This window comes from Neolamprologus multifasciatus, chromosome 15, assembly GCF_963576455.1.
Source record: "Neolamprologus multifasciatus chromosome 15, fNeoMul1.2, whole genome shotgun sequence".
NCBI classification, from domain to species: domain Eukaryota; kingdom Metazoa; phylum Chordata; class Actinopteri; order Cichliformes; family Cichlidae; genus Neolamprologus; species Neolamprologus multifasciatus.
The window spans coordinates 21745764-21772907 of NC_140453.1; the positions used below are offsets into that span (position 1 = coordinate 21745764).

Below are 27144 nucleotides of genomic sequence, written 5' to 3' on the forward strand. Positions count from 1 at the left end.
AGTAAAAATCAAACACACACACACACACACACACACACACACACACACACACACACACACACACACACACACACACACACACCTCCCTCTAACCTAATTGCTCTATGTGTGTTTAGAGTCCTGCTAAGCTGTTTGAGTCAGCAGTAACAGAGTATCCCACAGTAGCTGCCAACACTGAGCTGAAGAGAGTCAACAGGTGGTCTAAGCTTAATACACCCACAGAAATATGAACAACTGGATGGTGACTGGTGTTATGAGACAAAGCAAACTCTTTATGCTGAACTGTTGTATGAAGCAGAGCCCAAGCAAAACAATACATTAGAAAAAACATAAATTAAAACATACAAAAATCCAGATTAAGAAATCTACACTAACAACACTTGGTTAGTGAGTCTAAATAAACCATATGGGCATGAATGGTAACTGCTCGTTTACAGGATAGACTAAAACTATCCATCAATCATTCATCCACTTTCTTTCCACTTTCCACTTGAGGATGACATGGGAGCTGGAGCCCATCTCAGCTGTCATAGGAAGAAAGACCAATCTAAATTTAAACATTAACACTAAACATTAACAACATTAACATTAACTAACACAAACTGTGGTTGAATAATAAGAAACTAAGGCTAGTTAGTTTATTTTATACAGTACTCAAAACATTTAAATGAACACTCTTTAATCAGAGTATAGAACCAAGTCAGTCCAATTTCTTGGCATATTGATGTGGTCAGTTGGTCAGTTTAAGCTGATTAGGTGTCAATAAAAATGCCTACAGGTGTGCATAAGGGGCAACAATGAGACAACCCCAAAACAGGAATAATTTTTTACTAGTTTTGCAAGGGTCAGTGTCACCACTGGTCACATGAGCTGATACCTAGACCCTACAGAGGTTGCATAGCTCCTCCAGGATGACATGTCAATACATGCCATTGCCAGAAAGTTTGGTTTGTCTTCCAGCTTTGTCTCAAGTACATGGAGGAGATTCCAGGAGACAGGCAGTTACTCTAGGAGAGCTAAACGGGGTCGTTGGAGGTCCTTAACCCAGCAGCAGAACTGGTATCTGCTCTTTTGTACAAAGAGAAATAGGTTGAGCACTGCCAGTGCTACAAAATGACACCCAGCAGATCACTGGTGCGAAACAGACTTTATGAGGGTGGCCTGAAGGCCCAATGTCCTCTAGTGAGCTATTGTCGGGATATCAAGGGACAAACAGACCTTCACAGGCAACAGCACCCTGATTGCCATTAGGTATCACCACTGTAACATTCAATGCTCATGCAACGGGTTCTCCTGATGCACAGTAACGCCCGGCCTAATGTGGCAAGACTATGCAGAAAGTGCCTAGCATAGGCACTGGCCCCCATGCTTGCCTGACCTAAATCCAAGAGAACACCTGTGGGACATTATGTTTTAGTCCATCTGATGCCACCATGTTGCACCTCAGCCTGTCTAGGAGCTCAGTAATACCCTGGTTCAGATCTGAGAGATCCTCCAGGACACCATACATCATCTCATTAGGTGCATGCTCTGACATTGTCAGAAACATATAGAAGCATGTGTTAGGCATACGTCTACTCAGTACTGATTTGTGTTGCTGCACCGAAATTTCGTCAAAATGGACTAGCCTGCCATATCATTTTTTTTAAACTTTGGTTTTTCAGGAGGTTTTTTAAAGTCAGCATTCTGTAGTTTGACAATTTAGATCAAACAAGATGGCATTCTTTTATTTCTAACACATTACCCACTCCACATCAGTATCAACATCCAGGATGACTTTTTTCCCACTCATATCTGAATCGTACAGGACCGGAGCAAATCCAAACCTTCCTAGGGGACAGCCAAGGTAAACCATGAACACTTTGCTCTATGGCTGGCCAACACACAGAGGCAACCATTCAATCGCACATTCAGACCTTTGGCCAAATTAGAATTGCTTGTTAAACTTGCAAACAAAAAGCTTGGGACTGTGGGAGGAAGCTGGAGAAACCAGGCTCCCAGCCATTACTCTCTTTGTGCTGAAGTTTCACGACCAAAACTTTAAGACATCTGCACCAAAAATGCCATTTCAGCCAGTCAGACTGTTTTGTGCATCATTGTTTCCTTTATATAGGCTTACATTGCTTTGATCTTTGAAGATGTACATGCTAAAAAAATAAATTTCCCTCAAATAGTTTAAACCTGAAGTACAGTAACAAAGTATTTGTACTTTTTTACTGCTCACCTCTGCTATAAGTGGCAAACCAGGCTGTAACTGCACCAACAGTAGCTCCTAGTGAAGAGTTTTTGTAATGTGTATTTAAATAAAGCAATGGGTTTTGATTTCATAGCTTCTGATTTTACTAATTTTCTTAGAATATTAGGGATAAAAAATTAAAAACGTGCTGTGCTTATTTTACTAACCAAAGTTTCTGATATTTTGTTCATTAGCACGAACATCGACCACTACAACCATGGTCCTCGATCACAAGAACGGAGACGCTGGGGCACCACCTATGCGGGTGTTGAAGAAATCCTTTACAGATGACTTTTACTCTACTTTCAGCTCCCCGCTGGCCTGGATCTTGGTTCTGGCTCTTATCATTACTTGGTCTTGTGTGTTCGTCATTATGTTTGATCTAATGGACTACAAGACCATTTCAGGTACAGTATCAGCAGCCTTTCAGTTTCCTGTGGAGTTGAAAATGATATTTTGAGGGTAAACTTGCTAATGCAGGAAGTCAATCAATGAACAACCAAATGGGACTGGTTTGACCAAAGCAGCTGCAATAACTGTATTCACTTTGGAGTGATAAAGAGGGAAATTTCTAAGCAGTATATGAGCAAATTAAGGAAATTATGTCTCATTAGATAGGTTCACCTATAGTATGCTGTGCCAAAAAACTAATAACAAATAATTAAGCAACACCCTGAGAACCAGTATACTGTGAATAATTTACTTTTTAACTTTAATGCAAATATACCTCATTATTTTGTATTTCACAATTACCTCATTTTTTTCATACATTTATGTTTCATCTGTTATTATACATTATGTTTTGTTGCCAATATAGAGTTGAGTGTTGAAAGATGATGGCATACCCACACAACACAAGCTTGGTCTAGAAAAGTACTGGAGGTCATAAATTCTGGTGTCTGTGTGTGCAGGTAGGGCAGCGTTGTAGTTCTTCTCATTACAGGGAGCTCTCCAATCCAGGAGATGTAAGATGAGCCGAGAGCCAGACCAAGTCCCAAATAAGGGAAAAGCCAAGTCTAAACTACAGCTACTCCCCAACTTTTTAACTAATCATGTTAATGTTCTGTTCATGTGTCTCATAATAAAAGTGTTTACTGTTTTGGTGTGATGCCCTTTGTCTGGTTGGCATGTGGTTTTAACTGCTTTGTAAATTTTGAAAACTTATACTTTGAGTTTATTCGTCTTGCCTCATTAAAAAAAAGAACCCAACAGTACCTGGGTCCCTTATCTGCACTAGGTCAAAGTTTTTATTGCAATTTATATTTGCATTTATTGTTTATTATTCAACTTTTTTCTTCAACAGGCCATAAGGTTTATCGTGAGATGAAGCTCATTTCATATTTACACAAACAATCTTCACATCTTAAACCAAAGATGAGGCTAGTATAATAATAGCAACATGTACCTCAAGGTGTGTGAATATGTTGTTAATCTGGTTGGACGTGGCTTCAGTATTTATCATTTGTAAAATCTCATGAACCTTCATACAGCTATGAGTGAATGAGCTTCCATGGGAAGGACAAAAGATTACGCTGATAAAGTCGTTTCCCAGTTTTCCGATACTTCTGTTGTTTGAAGCATTTTTTTAACTCTGATTTTATTTGAATGCATTTACTTACCACACACTGTCAGATGTCTGCAACTATGAACAACTGGTATAAAGCTTGCTAGTTTAATTTTTTCATATGTTCATATGTAACAGTAACACCACCAAATAACAAGCACTGGGTCATTTTGTCATCACTATATTAAAAAGCAATGCTTGGAAATCTATTCATTTAAGCTGCGTTCTAACCCAATGCTCATACACAAAAGAATCTGGGATAGCAGTAGTAGTACCAAACCAATTTCCCCACTTCACAGTATTGTTAATCAATTATGTTTTTAATTCTCAATTCAACTTAAAATTGTGGCACTGACAATTTTACAGTGAAAAGTGATATAAAAAAAAATTCTGTATAGTTTTTTTTATTTATTTTTATTTCTACTCCAATGCCTTTACTTTAATTTTATTTAATTCATTCAGTTTTCAGTTTTTTGTTTTAGTATAGTTCAAAATAACCTTAATGGCAACACAAATATGTCAGCTTTCACGACCCTTCCTTTCCTTTCACTTTCTTTTCTCCATTTACTTTTATCTTCATTTTCCTTTGCTTCATCACTGTACTTAAATTCTTTACTTATTGCCACTGTGTTTTTCATCCAACCAGGTCACCCACCCAGGAGGGTTTTTAAGGATTCAGGGCGTAGAGGCAAGGCACCATATCTGCTACCAAATCGTCAGAACAGACACTTCTTCTAAGGGCACTAATAAAAACAGCTACTAACTCCCTAACATTGACTGGTAATGTTAGCCGTCAATGTTAGAAAGTCCTTTGCAGCCATGTTGGACCTGTAGAGGGATGATAAATTAGGCTAAAGGCTGCCTTTTGTCTAGTACTGCATTCATGCTTGATTCTGTCTGTTTTCTAGGTGTTCAGTCATGTTAAGAGTAGTTTATAGTTAGAAGAGGTTCTATAAATGAAGTGGACTTATTCCTGCTTGGTTTCTTAGGTGGTATTTGTTTTGTTATTATTCAAAAAAATTTTTTAATATTTGTAAAAGTAACACATTTTCTGTTTCAAAAAATTCTTTTGAATATTTGAAATTCAGGTATGCTTGATTTATTTACTGCAAGCATCAGTGTTCTCAGTCTACAGAGTAAGAAACTCAAGTTCTTCTGAAATCTTCAGATTTTAAACCAAACTGTGTTCCACTGCATTTCTGTTTTTCCTTTTTCCCAGTGCATATTTTAGCTTTACTTGGTATAAATTCTGTTTTATTTCAAGATAAACAAAATCTGTTAAGGCTCATCTAGGTAATTCCAACATGAACAATGTTTTGGTTGTATTTCCACTTGGAATGCAGGTCCCTCTTTCATCAAATTGTCTTGCAAACAAGTCAGAAAATACTAGTCTTTTGAGTTTAATTGAATTCAGTTTGAAGGAATTTATTGCACAAGTTCTAATGTGCAGATTCAATGTCAGATTCAAATAAAGACGTTCAAACAAAGATAAACAAAAATATTTAAATATGAAAAGAAAAACAAACTTGTTATCCTGATTTTTAAAACTATGAACACCAACTTGATGAAAGACAGTCAATATGAATTTTAAATGCTTTTTGCACAGCAATATGCTCTATATTTGCAGCCCTTTGTGATGTTTAAACTGGAATGTCGGTTACTGTTCTTTATAATTGAAGATTGAAAAACTCCTGAAATGCAGATTTCTGCCTTTCAAGTTAAGCTCCTGTTGCTCCATCCCAGTTTTAACGTCATGCTTTCTCATTTCCTCTAGAGGAATGATAGCTTTGTCTGCATTGAGGAAATGTGACAATAAGAGTTGAGGAACTCTTAATTGTTGGGCTTGGTACAAAAACAAGCAGGTGAACAGCTTCAGTCAAACTTCACGAGTAACTAAAACATCTTTTTGTTTGTGTGCCTGTATTCATGTTCATGCTCCATCAGGAGGCCTCAGCAAGATCAGCTCAGACCCCATGAAGGCGGTAAACGATGCTGTGGACGAATCATCAAACATAATCACAGGAATAGTGAATTTTGCTGCCAACTTAATTGCTCCAGACGACGATGAAGGTTCATGACTTTATGAACGTATTCAAATTCTGTCACTGCAATTTATCTGATGATATGCTAGTTTTCACTTTTCTCTCTTCTTCTCCAGGAACTCTATATGCAGTCAGAAAAAAAGGTTTGTACTAATTCTGCTTTTGAGTGCATATCCCATTTAAATAATCATCCAGCTGCAGAATTTGAACAGCCTTGCTTGCTGCTTTTTGGACTTCTTTTTCACTGTGCTGCTTTACATGTGTTGTTCTCTGCATTATATATTCTCTGGGGGGTTTAAGTGGACTTCTACCAACATAAACCCCCTCCAGGAAAAGTAATTTCAACTGTCATTACGCATGAAAAATCAAAGCTTTGAAATGGCAGTTTCTGGGGGCATGCTACTGCTTTGACTAATGTCTTTCATTACAATGAACAACACATGTACTGCAAGTTTTTTTTAATGTGTCTCTGAAAAAAAAATAGATTTTTTTTTCTAGAAGTTTTGATTTGTTGTATTAATAGAAGATACAACAGATGTCATTGCGTAAGCTTCATACTTTACAGACATAGTTTACTGAATTATTTAAGTTTATAGAAAGTTTGTTGGAAGGTATTCGTAGACATGCCTGAATAAAGATGCCAGCAGGGACAGAATCTTGTTTGCTGAAATGGTGTTATATCCAAGTTGACTATATCTATGAACCATCTCAAAGATTCAAGTTGGTTGGATGATGTGGATGATGAAGTGGAGGTGAAAAGTAAGAAAACAGAAGGTATTCAATATTAATACATTTCTGAGAATGTTCTTATGAAACTTAATGAAGTAATGATAAGTTCAGTTCTCACACCTAATAACAGACTAATGATGGAAACAAACGAAAATCATAATAGTCAACTAAAAGCAGAATCTTACTTCTCTCTTTTTTTTAGTTGCACTGATTCAAGCAGCTCTGCTGATTGTAGGATTGTTTGCACCTAACTTGCAACCAACTGATGCTAATTGCCACAAATGAGCTTCTTAATTTCCACTAAATGTGTCTGTGAATTGGTATACTAATTGTACTAAAAGTGAAACATTTGGTTTTTAAATTCTTTAATTACATATATCATTTTTTTCTGTGCTGCAGGAGAATTTCTACCATCACGAACTAAAGGTCTGTAACTCTCATGTTTTACTTTGTTGCCAATTATACTGCTAAATACTTCATTTATATTAATGGAATACTTATCACGCCTATCACCGATACTAGGTTCTCCTTAATCCCCGTTTTCAGTGTAATTTTACTCCATGCCTTTACTATAGCAATAAACATGATTAAAAAAACAAGAACTGTGCCAAACCGTGCATATGAAGCAGTGAACCATCTGCACTACATTTACGGTTACGGACGTTTTCTTACAGACTTATTCTTCTCTTTCAGCAACAACTGCAGCCTTAGCTTACTTAAACTCTATGACTGTGTAAGGTCACTGCCTATTCAATTTTCTGTTGCTGAAATAAATTCTCTCACATGTGGAGTGAGTCACTAACCACAACAAACTGGCTAAATTAGTCTGATTCATTCATGCAGCAGCAGTTTGGCCAGTGTTACCTTGTTAAGTGAGGCAGTGGAGACACGATTTATAGCCTGCCTTTAGTGCTGCTCCTCCAGCTTTTTTTGGCCTTTGAGCATTTGAGCTAACACAATGTAGCCACTTCCTTGAGGTGCGCTCATGGGTGCACTAATTTACCTGTGCCTTGACTTACAGGCTAGCCTGATTGAAGTCACTGAAGTTGCTTAACTAAATCCAGACTGAAAACTAAAACTTAGTGTGAAAATATATTTAAATAAACTGAATTTTTAAAAATGCCTTCGAAAAAAAACACAAGTCAAATGTGCTGTGAAAAAAATAGAGAGAAAGTGTTGTAATAGCTATTCTGAATTTCAATTTTGCACCTGACCAAGAACCCCCATTTTGTAATGATCATAAACAATCAGATTGTAAATAAACGAATAAAAAATCAGCTAAACCTAAACAATTTCAAATAATAACACTGAAACAAGCAAACTCTAACAAAACGTAAATGAAAAAATAAAAACTAATGAAAATATACAAAACAATAACAATAGTTGCTTAGGCTTTAAGATAGTTTGTGTACAAAATTAATATATCACTGACTTTTACAAAATTATTATTATTATTATTATTATTGACTCATTTTAATTATTTCTACTTTTATTATTGCTATTTTAATAGACTAATTTTAACCATCATCACTTTTTGTCAGTATAGCAACGTCATAGTTATCATTAATCCATAGTAATGTGTATTGAAAATCTAGCATCCCAATGGCTCACACTGATAAGTGTGACACTTGAATTTTACCATTTTTGTGTTAATACAATATTATTCAAAGAGAAATTGCAGGATTTTTACTTTTTACTGCTCTCCTAATTTGAATAACCCGTTTTATTTTTTATAGTCATAGGAATGCAAACACAAAAGCAACCACCAATGACTGAAGTTCTGGAGGATGAAGCGGGGGAGGGAGAGGCAGAGGAAGAAGAAGGAGATGAAGGAGAGGAGGCTGGGGAGGACGAAGAGGAGGAGGAAGAAGAGGAATATGAGGAAGAGGAGGAGGAGTATGGAGATGAATATGAGGAAGAGGAGGAGTATGATGAGGAGTATGGAGATGAATATGATGAAGAGGAGGAATATGAGGAGGAAGAAGAAGTAGATGATGAGGAGGAGGAATTGGGGGAGGAGGGGGAGGAGGAAGAGGCCAAAGGAGACGAAGAGCAGGAAGGCGAAGAACTGGAGGATGAAGAAGAGGAGGAAGGCGAAGAACTGGAGCATGAAGAAGAGGAGGAGGGGGAGGAGGAAGAGGCCAAAGGAGACGAAGAGCAGGAAGGCGAAGAACTGGAGGATGAGGAAGAGGAGGAAGGTGAAGAACTGGAGCATGAAGAAGAGGAGGAGGGGGAGGAGGAAGAGGCCAAAGGAGATGAAGAGCAGGAAGGCGAAGAACTGGAGGATGAGGAAGAGGAGGAGGATGATGAAGTTTCTCCTGAACCTATTTCCACTTCTGAGGATGAAGAGTCGGCTGTATCTCCTGATTCTGAGTCCGATGTTCCTGTTGGGGTGACAGACAGTGACGAAGAGGTAACTTTACCCGATGAAGATGATGAAAAAGACAAAGAAGAACACGATGAAGATGAAACCAGTGACGATCAACTTCTTTCCAGTGAAGAGGAAGAGGGGGAGGACGAGCTGGAGGATGATGAAGAAGATGATGAAGATGATAGACTAGCTGAGGGTGTTACTGATAGTGATGATGTCATTGCAGAAGACACTAGCGATGACCTGGATCTTCCTCCTATTGTAGCTGGTAGTGAGGATGAGGAAGATATTGATCACAAACTGGCAGAGGAAGAAGATGAAGATGAAGAAGATCTTTCTCCTCTTCCTGCTGAAGATGAAGACTTGGAAGAAGACATAAAAGCTGTAGAAGACACAGACAAGGAGGAAGATGAGGAGGAGCTGGACCAATCAGACGAGGACATCTCTGTTGCATCCTCCGAACACTTTGCAGATGATGAAGATGATGAAGAAGACCTTAAAGATGATGACCTTGACCTGGACTTTGACAAAGATATCCTTGAAGACCTTAAACACAAAGATGCTCAAGACATACCTGATGTCACTGAAGAGGGCATCCCTGATGATTACAAAGAGGAAGAGGAGGAGGAAGCTGGCATTCCTCCCTTTACGAGCACAGACAGCGGAGTCTTAGGTGATGAAGATGATGAGGATGACATTTCCTTTGAAACGGATGAGGACTCCACTGGAGAAACAATCCTGAGTGACTCTTATGACACAACTGATGATCAGGATGTTGATACAAGCTCTTTAGATGAGGAGGATGAAGAAGACGAGGATGAAGATGAAGAAGATGATGGTGTTAGTGAAATCTTGATGGCAGGTATTGTACAACTTTATTTTTTACATTTAGTTCTTATAAACACAAGAAGGATGGACAAAAATGAGCTAGAAGCAGCACAAGAAAGGTGATTTTTCATATTTCATGCTTTAAATACACAGTTGTCATAGTATATTGTGTTCTGTGTTTTTACAGCTGCTGCTGCAGGAACATTAACCGTCCAGGAGGAGGCAGCAAAGACTGATGAAGACCATGATGACGGGGATGAGCTCGAAGAGGCTGAAGATAAAGGGAAGACTGAAGACGCAGAAACAAAAGAAACAAGTTTGTATCAAACAGCTGTTGTGGTGCAAAGGATTCATAAATGTATTCAGTATTGTTTCTAAAACCTATTAATGTGCAATGAAACTGAAATATATGTATTCCTGATAGTAGGAATAGAAGGCAACACTAATAATAATAATTTAAAGAGGTAGCATCTTATTATAGGAGATGCAAATAAGACAAATAATAAGATGCAACAACATATTTATTAAAGAGTGGGCAGTATGTCATGTGTGACTGTGAAATCTGTGACTTCGCACTGCCACCTACAGGTCAGTCAAACTTAGAGAAACATCAGATAAACTGGATTCAAAAGCATTAAAGCTGTGTGTGTCATATTGAGGTTATATGGCTAGTAAATTTATAAGAAGTTTTGTTCATTAATTTTTCAAATTCTTTTGCAATTACCTCTAAAAATATTGTTAATAGTTACCTTTTGTAGGCAGTAAAAAGCATCTATTTTATTTAAATGTTTTACCGTTGTACATTTATTTCTGCCCTAATCAGGCAATACTATCAGTGCTTGTCTTCCTTAAAAAATATGCAAGAGTGGAAAGATTGAGAGGCCAATTTACAGCTTACCAAAAACACTGAAATGTCATTGGAATCTCTGTAGAAGGTGGTAAGTTGTAGCTTATTTTATTTCATCACACATATTGTTCCTGAAAGTCAAGAGTCTATCCTGCTCAAATTTCTTTAATTGCTTTGTTGCCCTTAACAGAGTAGAAAACCTCAAATCCTTTCGTTTTTTCCTTGTTGTGTGACATGATTCTATGATAGAGCCACTTTCTGCTTTTACAGGCACCACCCGGCCTGCAGGTCCGGAGGAGAAGGATGAGGGCAAAGATGAAGAGCCAGTTTCTAAACCTGAGAAATCTGTAGATGAACAAGAAGACAAGAAAGAGGAGTATGATGAAGACGAAGATGAGGATGAGAAAGCATCAGTGGATGTGTTCAAACCTGTTCCTGGACCAGAGGAGGCAGCGCCAAAGACAGAACCCACAGGTCAGAACCTGAGGAGAATTATAAATGCTTTGTCATATTTGTTTGTCAGGGTAACATTAATTTTATGCTTTGTGATTCCAGTATGTCCCTGTATGCACTCTGCAAAGGCCAAAGAGTCTCCCACTAAGACTGCTAAGGCAAAAGGTCTGTGATGGTTTCATAATGTCTGCTGTACATTTTTCTTATAACACAGTGTCAGTAAAAGACTGATTTGTTGAATTTAAAGTACTGTTTTTTTAAAGTACCTAAGGTTTTTAAGTGAAATAAATGATGAAGTGTATTTCATATAAAATAAGCTATTTTAATGAGGTGGAAACTGTATTATCTAATAACAGTATATGGCAATAGATTAAAAAAAAAACCTGGTGAGAAAACATTTAGCACATGTTTTATCTTATGCCATTACATTAATAATAATAATAATAATAATAATAATAATAATAATAATAATCAATTTTATTTATGAGCACCTTTCAAGTCACCCAAGGACACTTTACAATAGGATAAAACACTTAGTAAAACAATGGCAGAATAAGAACAATAAAAAAAGCACAAGATAAAATTAACAAACAGTGGATTCACAGTGAATATGCAGATTTGAACAGATGAGTTTTGAGTTGGGATTTAAACTGTGGGAGAGAACCAGTGTTTCTTATTTCTGGGGGCAGAGCAGCTGAAAGCTCTGCTTCCCATGGTGGTGAGGCAGAAGGAAGGTACAGCAAGCTGATAGAAGAAGAAGAACGAAGTGAACGGGCAGAACAGGTAGTGGTTAACAGGTCAGAAAGGTAAGGAGGAGCGAGGTTATGAATGACCTTGAAGGTGAGCAGAAGAAGTTTGAATATTATCCAGAATTTCACAGGGAGACAGTGAAGTTCCTGAAGAACAGGGGTGATGTGCTGGTAGGAGGGGGTTCTGGTGATAATGCGAGCAGAAGTTCTGAACCAGTTGAAGCTTACGGAGGGATTTTTGGGGGAGACCATGCAGAAGAGAATTGCAGTAGTCAATACGGGAGGTAACAAGACTGTGGACAAGAATGGATGTAGACTGGGTGGAAAGAGAAGGAAGCAATCTGTTAATGTTACGTAGATGGAAGTAGGCAGAACGGGTGAGATTATTGATGTGAGATTTATAGGAAAGTGAACTGTCTAGGATGACACCAAGGCTCTTAACCTGAGGAGAAGGGAAAACTGTGCAGTTATCGATGGTGAGTGAGAAATGGTTTGCCTTCAAAAGGTTGGATTTGGTGCCATTAAGGAGGATCTCAGTTTTATCCTCATTGAGCTTTAGAAAATTAGAGGTAAACCAGGATTGTATCTAGACTTCATTCAGTAATTTGACACCAAAAAAACAAATTGAGTTTTCTAACTGTTTCAGATGCATACAGAATCAAAACTATGAGGGTTTTTTTGTATTTTTTAGTCTTAAAAGCAGAAAGAATCCCATGTATCATTTCAGTGTTCATATTCAACACACGTGAAACGCTTGTTTTTTTTCTGTTGAGGATTTCTAGAGCATATTGCATTATAATGCACCATCACTGTTCACCACACGATAAAAACTAAATATGTTCCTTGTGCAAGCTCTAGTTAAATTTTAATGTAAAGATGGTGCAACAGAGAGAATGTAGAATATGTGATGGTGCTCATAAGAAACTGGGTGTAACTTGGAACCCAAACATGTTTAACATTTAGATCATGTATTTAAGTCTCTGTGTATCAACCAAGTGGATTGTTTTTGCTTTTAAAGCCTTGTGTGACAAAGAAAATAAAAAAAAGTAACTCAATGTAAAACTTAAAAGTGATCCCATATGAGATTTGAGCTGGAGTCTCTTTGTTTTTCTTACCTCACAGTCAGGTGCATAAAAACAACTCTACTGTATAAATAATACATTATTTAGATGGAGGGTGTGATGATAATATCGCATCTTATTGCATTGTGTCATTTAAACAATACAAAAAAAGCATTTTAATAAAGGGTAGACATTATACTCATTTTTGTTTGATTCTTCCACTTTAATCAACATTTTTAAACTGTAGTTTATAAATGTGGATTATGCTGGAACATAAACCTGTACTAGTATGTATGCAGATATGCATCATGTTGTTTGCTGTATGCAGTGTCATAAGTACGTAACTCTTCACAAGCCTCTGTGTTCCTCCTCCAGTTTGTAGCTTTAGCTTTGTTTATATTTTCAGATGCTCCCAAGAGAGTTTCTGCTGTGAGAAGGAGAAAAGGTAATGGTAAAAAAACAAATAAAAAGTTCCTATTTATTTATTTATTTAGATATACTCACTGACGTTACCTGCAAAACTCCCAAGAGACAAAGTTTAAGTCATTATTATGTTTCACAGTAACCTCCCATAAGCTCTACAGGGGAATAATTCAGGGAACAATATTATCTCACCCTGTAAAATTAGAATAATTTGCATCACTTGGATATGAAGTTGTAACTTTAATTAAGCTTTTTGATTCAGAGATAATTTATCAATTTGCTTTTTTTATCCCTTATGTTCATTTTAAGATCGGGAAACTGTGAGGACTGTAAAGACTCTAAAGACAGCTGAAAAGCCCAAAAAGACAGGTAGCACTGATTGTTATGTTTATATGAATTTGATCTTTAAAATAATGTGCTTATTATTGTTTCCCTTTATTGTGATATTGTAATAAACACAGTCATGTCGTAATCAGCTCTTCCCAGAATGGTCGGTCTGCCTCCGAAAATCGCAAAGATCCGAAGATTTCCTCCTTTTCTGAAAGGTACTAAGATTTAATACTACATAAACTGGTCTCAATGTTAATCAGGAGAGAATTACTTTTTCACATATACGTTACGAATTTAAATATTTGTACCTTTTTCAATTCTAAAAAGCCAAGAAAGTAGATAAACCCAAGGCTTCCAAAACAAGTAAGCAATTACTTCCCCACAAATATGTCATATTCATGATCACTGTATCACAAAAGTAAAGCAAATTATGTTAGTGTATTTATAAAACTGCTGTTTGTTTTTTTTTAATGTGACCTTGTTTATTCACAGAGACAAAGACCAAAAAGCAAGAACAGGTCACAGACTCTGGACAAGAAGGTATAAAACATTCATATTTTTCTCCTGATTTAAAAGAACATTTATACCAAAATATAAAAATAAGAATATGACTTTGTTTGTGTATTATTCCAGTAAACTGTTGCTTTGGATTATATAAATAATGCAAATGTGCACTGATGTTTTGCAGTTGGGCCTTGTAGACCTGCACCAGTTTATTGCCCGTCCCCACCTGGATGGTATGGTAAGCACAAGGATCTCCACAGTGCACTGAAATGTTGTCATATAGGCTGAATTAAAGACTTTACTGTGCACCAGCTTAAAGTTGGCTTTTTATCTTGCAGTTCATCACATAGTCACAGACAATCCTTACCCTCCTCCTACCATGTCAGGTATTTACTTTTTGGTACTATTTGCAGTCACTGTTAAATCACCGTTGCTCAATGACTTCTGCTGTAAGGTTAAAGGCGTATTTGTTTTTGTTTTCAGCTCCCTCTGCTCCTGTACTGACCGCCCACCCTGTCCATCCTGGAGCCCCACAGACACAGGGCATTTATCAGCAACAGCCTCCGCCACCACCAATGCATCCACTGTACGCACAGTATCAACCATATCAGCCACCACTTCAGCCTGTGATGCCGCCTCCACCAGATCCAGTTCAGCCACTCCAGCCTGTACAGCCAGAAGCTGCAGAAGAAGAAAAAGCTCCTGCCCAACCTGAGGTCCCGACTCCAGCTGTTGAAGCTGAGCCTGCTGATGCTCCGGTTCAAGGTGAGAAGGATATGTCTATTTATTTTCTTTCTTCTTTTGAAATGGTTGTTTCTTGTTCCTGTTTTCTTGTTCTTACTTGTTTTCCAGGTATTCATTTAAAAATATTTAAATATACAGATTTTTTTCTACTCACCTTCCGCAGGTTTGGGAGGAAAATCACAAAACTCTGATCAAATAAATCAATGAGGCTTAAAAATATAGTGTGATAGAGTTGTTGATAAGTAAATATTTTGAATAAGGTGTGATAAATAAATAAATACATAAAAGCATAAATACATTTCACTTGAAAAAAAACACACTATCCTGAAAATCTTACATTTTTCTGTGAAACTTTAATATAATTCAAATTATGCTACAAAGTAAACCTACAACTGTTTCCCCTTTAAGAACCAGAGGCTGCTGAGGAGGACGTGATTGCTGTCTCCACAAAGAAAGGTACAAACTAAGAAGTTAAGCTCTTGTGGAAAGTTATGTTTATCACAATTACATCAGTGATAGCAATTAATGTCTTGTCATTTTCAGCAAAAAGAACAACAACAAAGGCTGCTGATTCAGACAAAGGTACTGTAGCGCTCTCCACATCCACTAAACACTTAATCTGCCAGCTAACTAGAATATTCACTGTAACAAACGACAGCTGCAGCACATAACAGTGATGTACAATGGCACTGTGTGCTATATGAATGCATTAATTAAAGAAAATTAACTTGGCATGGGCATTTCACTGCAATTATCCCCTCAGAGCCAGGAGCAGCCAAAGGGAAAACAAAGAAAGGTAATTCATGTATACAGCTGGATAATTTGGTGTTTCCACTGGTACACACTTCACATTGTTAGAAGTGATACACACAGTAATTATAGCTGTGCTTTGTTGTAAATATTCATATATATTTAAACCTTTTTCCAAGATTCGGATACCATAAATTCACGTATGTTTTCAATACTAGATGCTGCTGTTTTGAAAGACAAAACCAAAGCAGACACTGCAAAGAAAGGTGATCTGGTATCTATGGATCTATACTTTCTAATGCATTTTGATTGCCTTTAAAAGTGTAATGTTCTTATTATGTGTTTGTTACTTCGGTGGCAGCTGCTAAAAAAGAGAAAATCAGAATTCATGCAGGGGCAAAAAAAGGTAAAATATCCTTTATTGTTGTTATTAAGACATATAAATGATGAAAATTAAACATTATATATTTAATTCTGTTGTATTTTGTTCCAATTTGTTTGCATAGATCCATCTGCAAAACATAAAACAAAAACTGCTGCAGCTCCTAAGAAAGGTAAACATGATTAGATTTTAGGATCTCGTCAAATTTGTAATATTTAAAAAAAATAAAATGCAGTCCAACACATTTCTCTTTCATGTGAAGTAGAAGTTAATAGTTGACTGAGAAAACAAATTATTCAGTCTGCTAATCATGAGTTTTTCCTCATTACGTTAGAGCCTGCGGCTGAACGACAGAAGAGGAAATCAGCCTCTGAAAAGACAGGTGACGGCACTCACTGACATTCATTAATCTGCACAAAGCCAATCATAATTCATGTCACTGACATGAAAGATGATTGGGAACTAATTGTTTCTGCTCCCCTCAAAAGTGGCACCTATCAGGAGCAAAGTGAAGGCATCGACAGCTAAGACAGGTAAAAGTCAGACCATGCATGAGTTCACAAAAATTAGATTTTCTTCTTGGATGAAGATCTGTTTTTAATCATCAACTTTAGCCCTGCATTATAATTTCTGTTTATTAAGATGATTTGGTTTGGTTCAAATTCCTATCAAACAGATCCAGAACCACGTCCACAGCCACTCAGACTGAGACCGAGACTTGACATTGGCAGGAGGGCAAATGTAACCTCTGAGGCCCACGAGGAGAAACCTGCCAGATCTGAACCAGGTCTGTGTTTCTTTCATGAGGGCCCCAAAATATCTAGCTTTCCTAAAACTTGTAGTTCTTTACTATTTTTTTGTTTTTTGTAGCCAAGACAAGATCAAAATTATTGGCAGAAAAGAAAAGTAAGTTTATATTTTAATGTGGCAATAATTTTCCCCAAAGCTTAGCTTATTTACAGCATGCTAACAGCACTTTGAGACTGCACAATAGTCCTTTTAACCCATTAGTATGCTAACATGCCAGTAGTGACCAGGTGTCCCACTTGTGGGACTGCACAACATTTCTATCCCTTCTCCCTCTCTCCCAAATTTAAATTAATTTTCAATACTCAACATTACAGGTCAGATTTACTACACCGCCAACTCTGATCTCCAGATGTAAACTTCACAACTGTCTAAAATATGATTGTTATTTCTTGGAGTACGATATTAGCACTGCACTGTACCAGTGTCCTAATGCTAGTGCATAATCTGCCAGAATGACAGAACACATTGTGTATATTCAGCTAAGACTAGATTATTTATCATTATTAGAGTTACAGTTATTTAGCCACAGAATAAAGAACTGGGCAAACTTGTCCTTCTGATAAAAAAAAACAAACAAAACAAAACATTTTTTAGTTTATGTTTATGAATAAATAAATAATGTAATTTTCTTGAGATGATTGTTGCTTGTATTTGGTGCTCTTATTAACATTCAGTTGAACTGATGATCTAAAAGAGACAGCTCTCAGAAACAAATATGTCTACCTTGTGCTTTTCTTGAAGCATTTCCAAAATTAGTGGAAAACTTAGGGCTTTGACCTTTTGGTTTCACAAAACTGTTGGTTCCACAAAAACAGTGGATTTGAAAAGCCAGCAGGCTTCATTTTTTAGTCTCTGGAGACCACTGAGATACATACAAAAATCCTTGAAGTAGCTCTCAGCTGTTTCAAGCCATCTTTGTTACCTTGTTAAAAAAAGGAAAATCTAACAAGCTGTCTTTCTTTCCTTTATTTTCAGCTCTGTAAAAGTTGTGTTCTTTAAATTTGAACCACAAAGTCTTATAGCCAGTCTGAATGTATACTCTTTTGATAAATTGGAAGGCAAATTAACTATGGTGGAATTCATGCTGAGAGTAAAACACCCCTGAAAAATGTATTTTAATTAGAGGATGGAAATGAAGTCATGCCTCATTCTGAAAGAGTCTAATGTTCACATTCACTGTTAGTATTCACGTCCATCCATGTTTCTCAGAAGCTAAACTGATCAAGTGAAACACAGGAAGAGAAGGTGCAAGCGTATATGTTTGTACTCTTGTAAAACCATCTACAGTAAATTAGATGTGTTTGAAACATGCTCATGTTCTCTACTGGCATTTTTCAGGGAAAATCGCCCCTTTCTGAGATGCAGATTATGTGAATAAAATGGGCTGTTTTATGCATGATAAAGTTCTAATTAGAGACATGTCAAGCTGTATTACACCGAGAAGGGAATAATATTGCAAGAATATTGAATTTACACCACAATTACAGAGAGTTATTTGGCAGGCTGTAATAGGGCTGTCTCTCCTCTCACAGGCCAAGCAGAGAAGGCTGAAAAGAAATCTGTCAAAGAGACTCAAGGTATGGCTTTAGAGCCGAATTAGAAGTGAATCTAATGAGTGCTGTGTATATTTCACAAGGCTCAGCTGCTCCTTTCTCCCCTTGCAAATTTTAGAAAAAGAGAAACAAGCATCAAAAACTGGTAAGTACTCGAGCATAAAAGTTTTCTATATGCACGGTAAATAATAGTCTCCATAGAGAGTATTGACACTTATTAGAATTATTTGTGTTTCCAGAAGTTTAATTTCAATGGAGTGTGCTTCATTCAAGAGGCTTTATCAGTGCTGCTGATTAAAAACTTAAACATTCCTGGTTCTCTTTTGGTTACTGATACGACCTCTGAGCTACTAAGGTATCTGACATCAGTAACATTTCCTGATAGTCAGTATTGGGATACATTTAAAGTTAACTTGTTAGAATGCAGTTTTATTTCAAATAAAAAAAAAGTCATCTGTTATGTTACAGCATTAGTGGGAATTAAGACTTTTGAGTTCTTTAGAATTAGTTTTTGGTTTTAGTTTATCATATTGTTCAGAGGGGCCGAGCTTGTTTATTTCCCTCACACTGACAGTTTTTGGTAAAATCTAGACATTGTGGTTTTGGAGCTGTAGCATCGACACCATTGTCCTCCTCATCAGCCATACTGACCTTGCTGTGCTTGTTCTAAATGTGAAGCTGCACTCTTTCAAAGCTGGCAGATAGTTATCAACAACTAGGCACAAAATAATATGAATACTTCTGCAATGTAAACACCGTCCTCTCTGTCATCTTGCTTGTCAATCTGACTGAATGCATCAGGGATTTTGCTTTTTCTCTTCTCGTAAGGAAGAGGCAGACATGGTTACATGTCAGGGGTTGGTGACAATAAAATAATGCAGACAAAAATAAAAGACTAGAAAAATGCTTTCTACTATCAAAGCATTTTGTTCTTCTGTATACTTTTGAAATTCTGGGTAAAAGGAGCAGGAGTGTATTTTAATCTCAATTCCTTGTTTTACTATATGCATATTTTTCCCTCATACAATGATACCTAAAACATGTTGCCATATCTGGCAGAATGAGTTTAGATTGCTAATTTTATTGTTGGCAGCAAAGATTGTTGGGAGCTATTTTGCACAATGCAGCCATGATAATGTTCAGGAGGGTGATAGAAATTAGAATAAGCTGTCCCTTCACAAAAAGAGTCTGTACATCAGCACATGCACTCACACAATCCTGATCAACAGCTAAATCGACAAATGTATAAATTAACTCTCAGAATTGTTTTCCTCATAATGCCTTTAAATTTAAGCATCAGTGTAAGCTACAGTATATGAAGTTAGCTGAACTGATAAAGCTTCTTGAATTACTGGATAAACATTTTGAAGAAACACAGTGGTGCTATGAATCGTTTTGTTTTCTGTCATTCATGTTGTGTATCATATGCTTGTTGTCAATAGAAAATGAGAAAACAGCTTCCTGTAAGGCCTGAGGTATTCTGTAAATTTTCACCATCTTTCCAATGGATAATTCAGTATGAAAGGACGATGGCTTTAATGACATTAGGATCACAAGTGATTAGAATTTCATGAGATGAGCTGATTGGGACAAGATTACAAGCCTTTTAAGCCGCCTTGAATTATTAAAAGAGATTATGGCCTTTGATGAATATGGCAACAATTTTATACTTAGCTGGATTGATTAAATCCATGAACCAAAACCCATTAAATTGGGTTATTAGTGTTCCGTTCCTATTGAATCATCCGGTGGATTACAAACACTCCCCCACTGCCCTGTTTAACTTCACACTTTGCTACCATCTGACACAGCAGTGCCTGTTTCTTCAGGTGTGATGAAAAGTAGTTTGGTTTCTTTGGTTCAGACTGAAGTTCAGAGGTTTACTTTGATTTTGGTTTCTTTATTTCACTTAAAAGAAGCAAACCAGAATCGTTTTATACAGACAATACTAGCCGGTATTTGTGTTGTATGGTTTGTTTTATGCATGACTGAATTCCAAAAGAAATCAACCTCTTTTGGAGGATTTAATTTCATTTGATTTAAGTTACTTATATTTTATTTAGCAGGGAAATGCACGTACACATTGTTACGTTTAAGCTAAATATAACTATACAACTTAACAAAGTCATGATACTCTAATGCAAACATCAACTAACAGTAAAGCAAGAAGAAAAACAACCTTATAAATAGCAATTAAAGCAACAACATGAGTAAACAAAATGTGAGTTAAATATCCTTCCAGGTATTCATAGACTTGCCTTTGCCAAATGTTTTTATTTCTGTGCACTGTCTCTGAGTGGTGACTTTCACGTCACATTTCTAAGAGATTTCAGTCTGTAAGTTCTGTGGTTCACTATGAACTAGATACAATGTTGATAGACGTGTTTACTGTGTAGCTTGCTGCAATTCATTTTTATTATAGGGTGTTAAATGCTGTTAATGGTCCCCTTTTAGAGAGCTACAACTCTGATGTACGTCAGCCAATAAACTTTGGTTTCCATCACATTTGTTTTATTTGTTTTTTAGTTGATGATTTACTTACTCTTCAGTCACTTTTTTATTTTGCTTTGTTTGAGTCACTAAACTCCTTTTGGTTAGGTTTATGAAAAGCCTCATCACAAAATTAAACCTGCACTTGCTGCATATCTAGTTACATGTAACATCAATGGTTGCTTTACAATTGCCCATCAATAGCTATTCAGGTGACAGATTAGTCTCTCTATAGATTATGGAGAGGCCAGTGGTTTGTTGCGGACAGCAGTGTTTGGTATCCTGGGAATGAGAAGGTGCTTTCCCTTTACAACACTCAGCAACAACAAGGCTACTCTTTGTTGAGCACCACTCTTGAGGCGTGTTATTTCAACACCTGCTGAGTGGCTTTTATTAGGTTTAAACAATTATGCAGGGTGATGTGGTTGTTGCAGAAAAAATTACATTTAAATGTATTTTTATTTGCAAATGACAAGTGGCGATAAGTGGTCGCTTTTCCAACTAAATTTTAATTTTAGTTTGACTTTAACAAGAGACTGAAGCAGCAGAAACAAGCAAAAGAACATCACTGTGTTTAAAGAGTGAAACCCAGCCTGTCTTTATCCTTTCTCTTTTTTCATGCATGTAGAAACTTATCCTCTGTTTTCTTTCTCTCTCAGTGTGAAGCACAATCTCATATTCTCATTAAGTTTTATTTTTATTGCATGCAGAAGATCCCAAGAAAGAAGAAAATATTACAGAAAAGAAAAAACCTGGTAAGTCTTGGTGAAATTTATTCAGGTTCTTATTTCATTGACAGTGGCCGATATTAATATTTGTATATGGAGAAGGATATAGGTGGGTGTGGGTGTTTCTAATCAAGACGGCTAAGGCTGTGTTCAAACCCATTGTGAAGTGAACTTGTGCATCACATCAGTGGGTTTTTTTGGACCATTTTGTAACCCAGAAATGTTAACGCCTTAGTGCTAATGCCAGAACAGATTTTAGGAGTTTACCAGTTAGTCTTTTTTTGGTTCTGTCCCTATATAAGAGTGAACTTAAAACATATAGTGCCCACGAACAGTGATGACAGCTTGGCCTCTATTTCTGGTCTGGAAACTTTGCTTTATGTGTGGTTTGAACACACCATGTAATCGTATAATTGCACAGTACAAATCTATCCACAGATCTTATTGTAAGCAACCTCTTTCCGTCTCATCTTGTCTTCACAGGACAGAGATTCTTTCAGTGCGTTTATGTCCCTGGCAAAAATGCCCAGTATCCTTTACGACCTTTCACTCCAGCCATGTCCCCCACCATGATGTCTCCTGCACTCAGAGCCATGTTGGAGCAGCAGAGAGCAGCCAGGGCGTCTGGGCAGTAGGACCACCTGAAGCATCTCTTTATATCTGACAGCACTGCATCTTTCCATCCAGCAGGGGGAGGTGTTTGAATCTGTCCTAGCTTTACATTAAGAGGATGATCACAGAAAGAGAAAAAAGTGGACAGACTTACTTTGTCTTTAATTTATTGAAATATTCTTTTAGTGGTTGAGCTCCTGGGGTTGCTGTTAATATTGCACATTTTACCCTCTGCTTATGCTGCTCTACTATGCCTATGTTCAGTAAGAAAAATGCCATCTTGTGAATATTCTTTTAATTATAAATAGTATTTATAATGTACATAATGCATGTTTTTAATTTAGAATGAGATAAATGGGTCACAACTTAGGATGTATTATAAAAAGCTGACTTTTGTGTTGCTCTCTCTATGATGCCCGTTATCAGATTTAACAGTAATTTATTTAATTTAAGGCAGTTTCGTTTATATCCAAGCAAACACTTATACTCTATTAAGACAAGCTTTTATTGTCTTAAACAGCTTTGAATGGTTTATTTTCAAAGTCTACGATTATTTGCAACAGGAAAATATATTACATTGAATTGTTATATGTTAATGGTATCAAACCCATGCAAATACATTTCACAAAATAAGATTTATTTGAACAGTATTTCTTCCATTTTTCTATAGAAATAACTGCATTTTCAGTTGCTGTAACCATGCCCCGTGTTTGTTTCTGCTGCTTTGCTGCATCTGCAATAGAACAGAATCCAAATGTTGGAGGGTCAAATCCCAGGAGCTCCCACATTGATCCGAGCAGCATCCCTGTCACGGACATCAATTGTATGCGCATGCTGTGATTAATGGACACATATTTCTTGACATATTAAGAACACATCTAGCATGAAACTGTTGGCCATTTACCTTTCACTGCTAATGTTTTTTTGTTTTGTTTGTTTTTGTAGAGGTTCGTTTCAATATGTTACATGCCACATTTTAACTTTAACTGACTCCAATCAAAGTGGTGTATTGGAGATACTAGGGTAACCAGAAATGACACAGTAGATGAATAAAATATAGAAGAATCTGAAAAAATAGATATTTTCTAACATTCAAGAGGTGCTGAAAAGATTTGTATATCTCTATGAATACAAACTCAATAATGCAATGCAGTCTCATTGCACATATCGAAGCTCCAAAATTAAATTTGGATCCAATTAAGAAACATATTTAAATGAAACATATAGCTAAGTAAGAAAAAGGGGATATAATTAAAAAAAAAACATTTTCTTGTGTATATACAATAATTATTAAATAGTCTAGGTTCTCTGTGTAACTTGAAGCAGCTTATATGTGGGACTATGGGCTTCCCGGTGGTGGTTTATTGGCCATAAAGGAAATGAGTATGCAGCAAAATGTTTTTGTGGCGCCTCATTAGGTGTAATAAATTCAGAAAACCTCTTTTTGATTTGTTTTTCTTTTAAAGCCCAAGATTGCAATGCTGTGTTTTTATCTTAAAAATGAAGTGCAATTCCTGGATAGTAAATGTCTTGTAATTATGTGTTTTATCACAGATGACCTCTAATTACTTACAAGTATCAGCTCCTTTAACTCATCGTGTTCAGAGGCAGGGACAACTTTGATGTGACCAACTCATGAGACACTGTGATGTCTGCTACACTGAATGAATGTCATTTGTGTTAATCATCAGCTTATTTATTAAGTCTGATCTTGTCATATTTCTTTTTACCTCAGTCATTCATAGCTCTGGTTTTGTGCCTTATAGCAACATGGCTGCCTTGTTGACGCTGCCAAACTGTTGCTGAGCATCACCAGTGATTGCTGTTGCCGTCTTACTGAATGAAAACTTGATGCAAAGAACCAAAAAAGGTGTTTTGACGCTGGGCTTAATCCTGGGATATGACCCACCCTTGCCCATATTGTGCTGTCACATTCACCTTTTAACAGAGTGAGTTCCTAAAGACAGACGAATCTACTAGTTTTTAATAGCTAGTCCATGTTTTAAAAAGTGCTTTTGACATATTGCTGCATTTTTACCATATTATGACCCTGTGGATTGAGCTACATCAATTATTAAAAAGGGTTTTTTTTGTGGTATGGCAGTGAAGTGGGGCTCAACCAGAGGTTCTTGAACTTATGAGGGCCAGGGACCTCTTAGAGGGGTGCAAGTTTTCCAACGTTCCCCTCATAATCCACATTTAAAGCAGTTAAGATGCTTTGACCTTCGTGTTACTTGTTGTCGTGGACTGATTCAGATATTTCCCTATGCTAGCTTGCTAGCTAGTCATCTAGCTAATATGCCAAATTATGCAGCAGAACATTTCTGCTGTCCTTGAGTGTAGTTACAGAGTTTCTACCAAAATGACTCAATGCACCATATTGATATCAGACTCTCTATTAACCCAAAGTAAACCTTGGGGATAAAAAAGGACTCAATATATATTCATACTTTTTTAAACTGTGAAATTGTTACCTTTCATTAAAATGCACTTTTAATGATGCAGCACAGATTATACAATTTAATGCAAATTATTTTCAGACCTCTTGGCTATGAGATATCAACCGCAGGGCCGACTCACCATTGTACCTACTATTCCTAACTGTATTGTAACTTTTTCTTTTTTTTAAAAGCCTTAAACTGTATTTGGTGACATTGAATTTAGAGGTGAGTTTAGAGAAAGTTACTTGAAAACTTCTGTTTAAATTTTGCAAACTAAAAAGAGTCATACTTCAGTTTTATAACATAATTAGAATTTTTTTTTTGTTCTTTTTTAAGAGTTAGTTCTAAATAAAGTGATGTTTACTGATATGAACTGAAAACTTTCATCACTTGTTTTGCCAATAATTTGTTGCCAAAGATTGCACAGTGGCCATTTTGACTAAAACTAGTGTGTTGCAACATTAAGGAAGGTCCTGCCCCTTTTAGGTGAAAGTCCATAATTTTGGTTTCTGGACTTTTCGTTTGTTTTTATTTAGTTTATTTCATTTCATTTTTCTTTATTCCTGAGTTTAACAGAACATTGAATGTAAGGTTTTTTGTAAACTCTCATTTTATAAACAAGTCTGAAGTGAAGTGTATCCCTGAGGTTTCAGTATTACCCTCCAGGGGTGAGTTCAGCAGTCCTGAAGTGGTAAGGAAGCCTAATGAGATCTGACATCATGTACTGCTGCAACTGACTGTAGGTGTTGTAAGTGTTTGTTGGAGTAAGTTATTACCTTAAAATGTGGTTTTTACTGGTGTTTTGATTAATCATATTCCAGAAGGGCATTTCATCAGTAGTCTGCTTGTGCCTCAGTGTTCTGAAGGTCGTCAAAACATATAAAATGAACAGTAATTACAGCATAAACTGTGGCTATGTGCTGTAATTATGTTTTAAAGTGTTATTAACTGTAATTTAACGTGAGCTAAATCGTGATCTCATACAAGAAAACAAACCAGAAGGAACACACAAAAACATCAGAGCTCTATCTAATGTAACTCCAGGTTCTTCATACATATTCATGTGAGCCTACAGGTGTAAGGCTGAGTTCAACTTGACTACTCTACATCCCTGATTATGTTTTAAGTACATGCGTTTGGATGGTGTTGTTAAAAGCAAGTGATCTGCTTGTACTTATGCATGTTTTTTTTTCTGAAAAGCTGTAGTGCAACACTTACACTTTTGCTTCACTGTATTTCACTATGATGTGTTGCTGTCATATTTGTCTTTCATTCTTTTATTGGCTTGTAGTTATCTGAAACCACAGACAATCTAATGTAATTGATCTGCGATCTCCAAGCAGAATAAAAAATAGTTGGGTTTCTTGTAGATGCTTCATCTGGCATTGGAGTGCAGTTTAACACTCTTTAAAAAAGTCTAATTCCACAACATACAGTTTGAGGTTGTTTTGTTTTGGAAGGATATATTTTGTTAACAAATTGTAATATTTTCTGCATGATAATGTCATTTATTTAAATTCAAGGCTGCTTTTTTGTAACACACAAGTAAGACTGCAGTGTCACAAAAAGCAGTCACTCTGGTGCTGTACAAATACTGTAGATAATAGTTAATTTCTTATCATCATGAAACTTGTCACTCCATTAGTTCTCAAAGATAATAATAAATTAGTTAACACGTTTGGTCAAAAAACTGTTTTAAATTAAAGATGGTTTTTTGTGCTTTATCAAAGATGTATGAAAATGATGTTTCATTAAGAGAAAGTATGAACTACCTGCTGCATGTCCTATAAAGCAGATGTGTTTAATTCACTCGGTCACTTTCCAGAAGCCAGTTAAGTGTCATAACTGACATTTCAAGCTATAATATCATTGGAGGGACAACACTAAGTCTGCTGTGCTTATGTAGGAAACTTTTACCACTATGCAGTTTTTGTGTCAAAACCTGAATAAACTTTTGAAGATATCCATGAGGGGGCATCTCTCTCTCTTTGTCTCTCTCCCTCTCTCTCTCCCTCTCTCTCTCTCTCTCTTTGCTATATATGGAATAATTCGTATAGAAAGAAACACTGTTATACTGATGGGCTGTGATGTATTTAGTTGTAGGGTGTATCCCACCCTACAACAACTCATAGTCTCCATCCTATCAATAAATAAATAACAAGCACTAAACCACCTCTGCTTACATATTAATTATTCCTGCTAAGAAGCACAGTGTTAATGTGTTCTGTGAGTTCTAAGTACATGATAAATCTTTTTATTTTCTGAGTTTAAAGTTAGTTTAAAGCTGATAAAGTCTGGAAAAGAAAGGGTTATTTATACACACTGACTGGGAATTAGAAATGAAAGTGGAACGAGGCTCAGTGAAAAGTGATCTAAAAAATTAGTAGACAGGAAAATCTAAAACAAGACACTACAAAAAAAAAGAGAAAAGAAATCTAACAAAGTAAAATGTGACAAAACTAAAAACAACAAACAAACAAACAAACAAACAAACAAA

At 36.5% G+C, this 27144-nt stretch overlaps 1 protein-coding gene across 10 annotated transcripts in view; it reads left to right on the forward strand.

Moving 5' to 3' along the window:
• Positions 1-26617, forward strand: part of LOC146502043 (uncharacterized) — a 32219-nt gene extending 5602 nt beyond the window's left edge. For 2 of the 10 annotated variants that reach the window (XM_085134263.1, XM_085134268.1), the window contains exons 2-33: positions 2431-2643; positions 4447-4488; positions 5745-5870; positions 5959-5985; positions 6557-6616; positions 6971-6997; positions 8308-9804; positions 9958-10086; positions 10888-11091; positions 11173-11235; positions 13287-13325; positions 13613-13672; positions 13780-13848; positions 13961-13996; positions 14126-14173; positions 14322-14375; positions 14476-14523; positions 14621-14902; positions 15290-15337; positions 15425-15463; positions 15645-15677; positions 15850-15896; positions 15986-16037; positions 16138-16185; positions 16348-16395; positions 16502-16546; positions 16690-16800; positions 16884-16919; positions 18356-18400; positions 18495-18521; positions 21577-21621; positions 22078-26617. In XM_085134263.1, coding sequence (XP_084990389.1) covers positions 2431-2643; positions 4447-4488; positions 5745-5870; positions 5959-5985; positions 6557-6616; positions 6971-6997; positions 8308-9804; positions 9958-10086; positions 10888-11091; positions 11173-11235; positions 13287-13325; positions 13613-13672; positions 13780-13848; positions 13961-13996; positions 14126-14173; positions 14322-14375; positions 14476-14523; positions 14621-14902; positions 15290-15337; positions 15425-15463; positions 15645-15677; positions 15850-15896; positions 15986-16037; positions 16138-16185; positions 16348-16395; positions 16502-16546; positions 16690-16800; positions 16884-16919; positions 18356-18400; positions 18495-18521; positions 21577-21621; positions 22078-22229 — 3800 coding nt within the window. In that variant the 3' untranslated portion in view covers positions 22230-26617. Of the gene's footprint in view, positions 1-2430; positions 2644-4446; positions 4489-5744; positions 5871-5958; positions 5986-6556; positions 6617-6970; positions 6998-8307; positions 9805-9957; positions 10087-10887; positions 11092-11172; positions 11236-13286; positions 13326-13612; positions 13673-13779; positions 13849-13960; positions 13997-14125; positions 14174-14321; positions 14376-14475; positions 14524-14620; positions 14903-15289; positions 15338-15424; positions 15464-15644; positions 15678-15849; positions 15898-15985; positions 16038-16137; positions 16186-16347; positions 16396-16501; positions 16547-16689; positions 16801-16883; positions 16920-18355; positions 18401-18494; positions 18522-19818; positions 19852-21576; positions 21622-22077 lie in introns of all 10 variants that reach the window. The other 8 variants (XM_085134271.1, XM_085134272.1, XM_085134264.1 and 5 more) reach the window with 8 other exon arrangements.
• Positions 26618-27144: the final 527 nt, after the last annotated feature.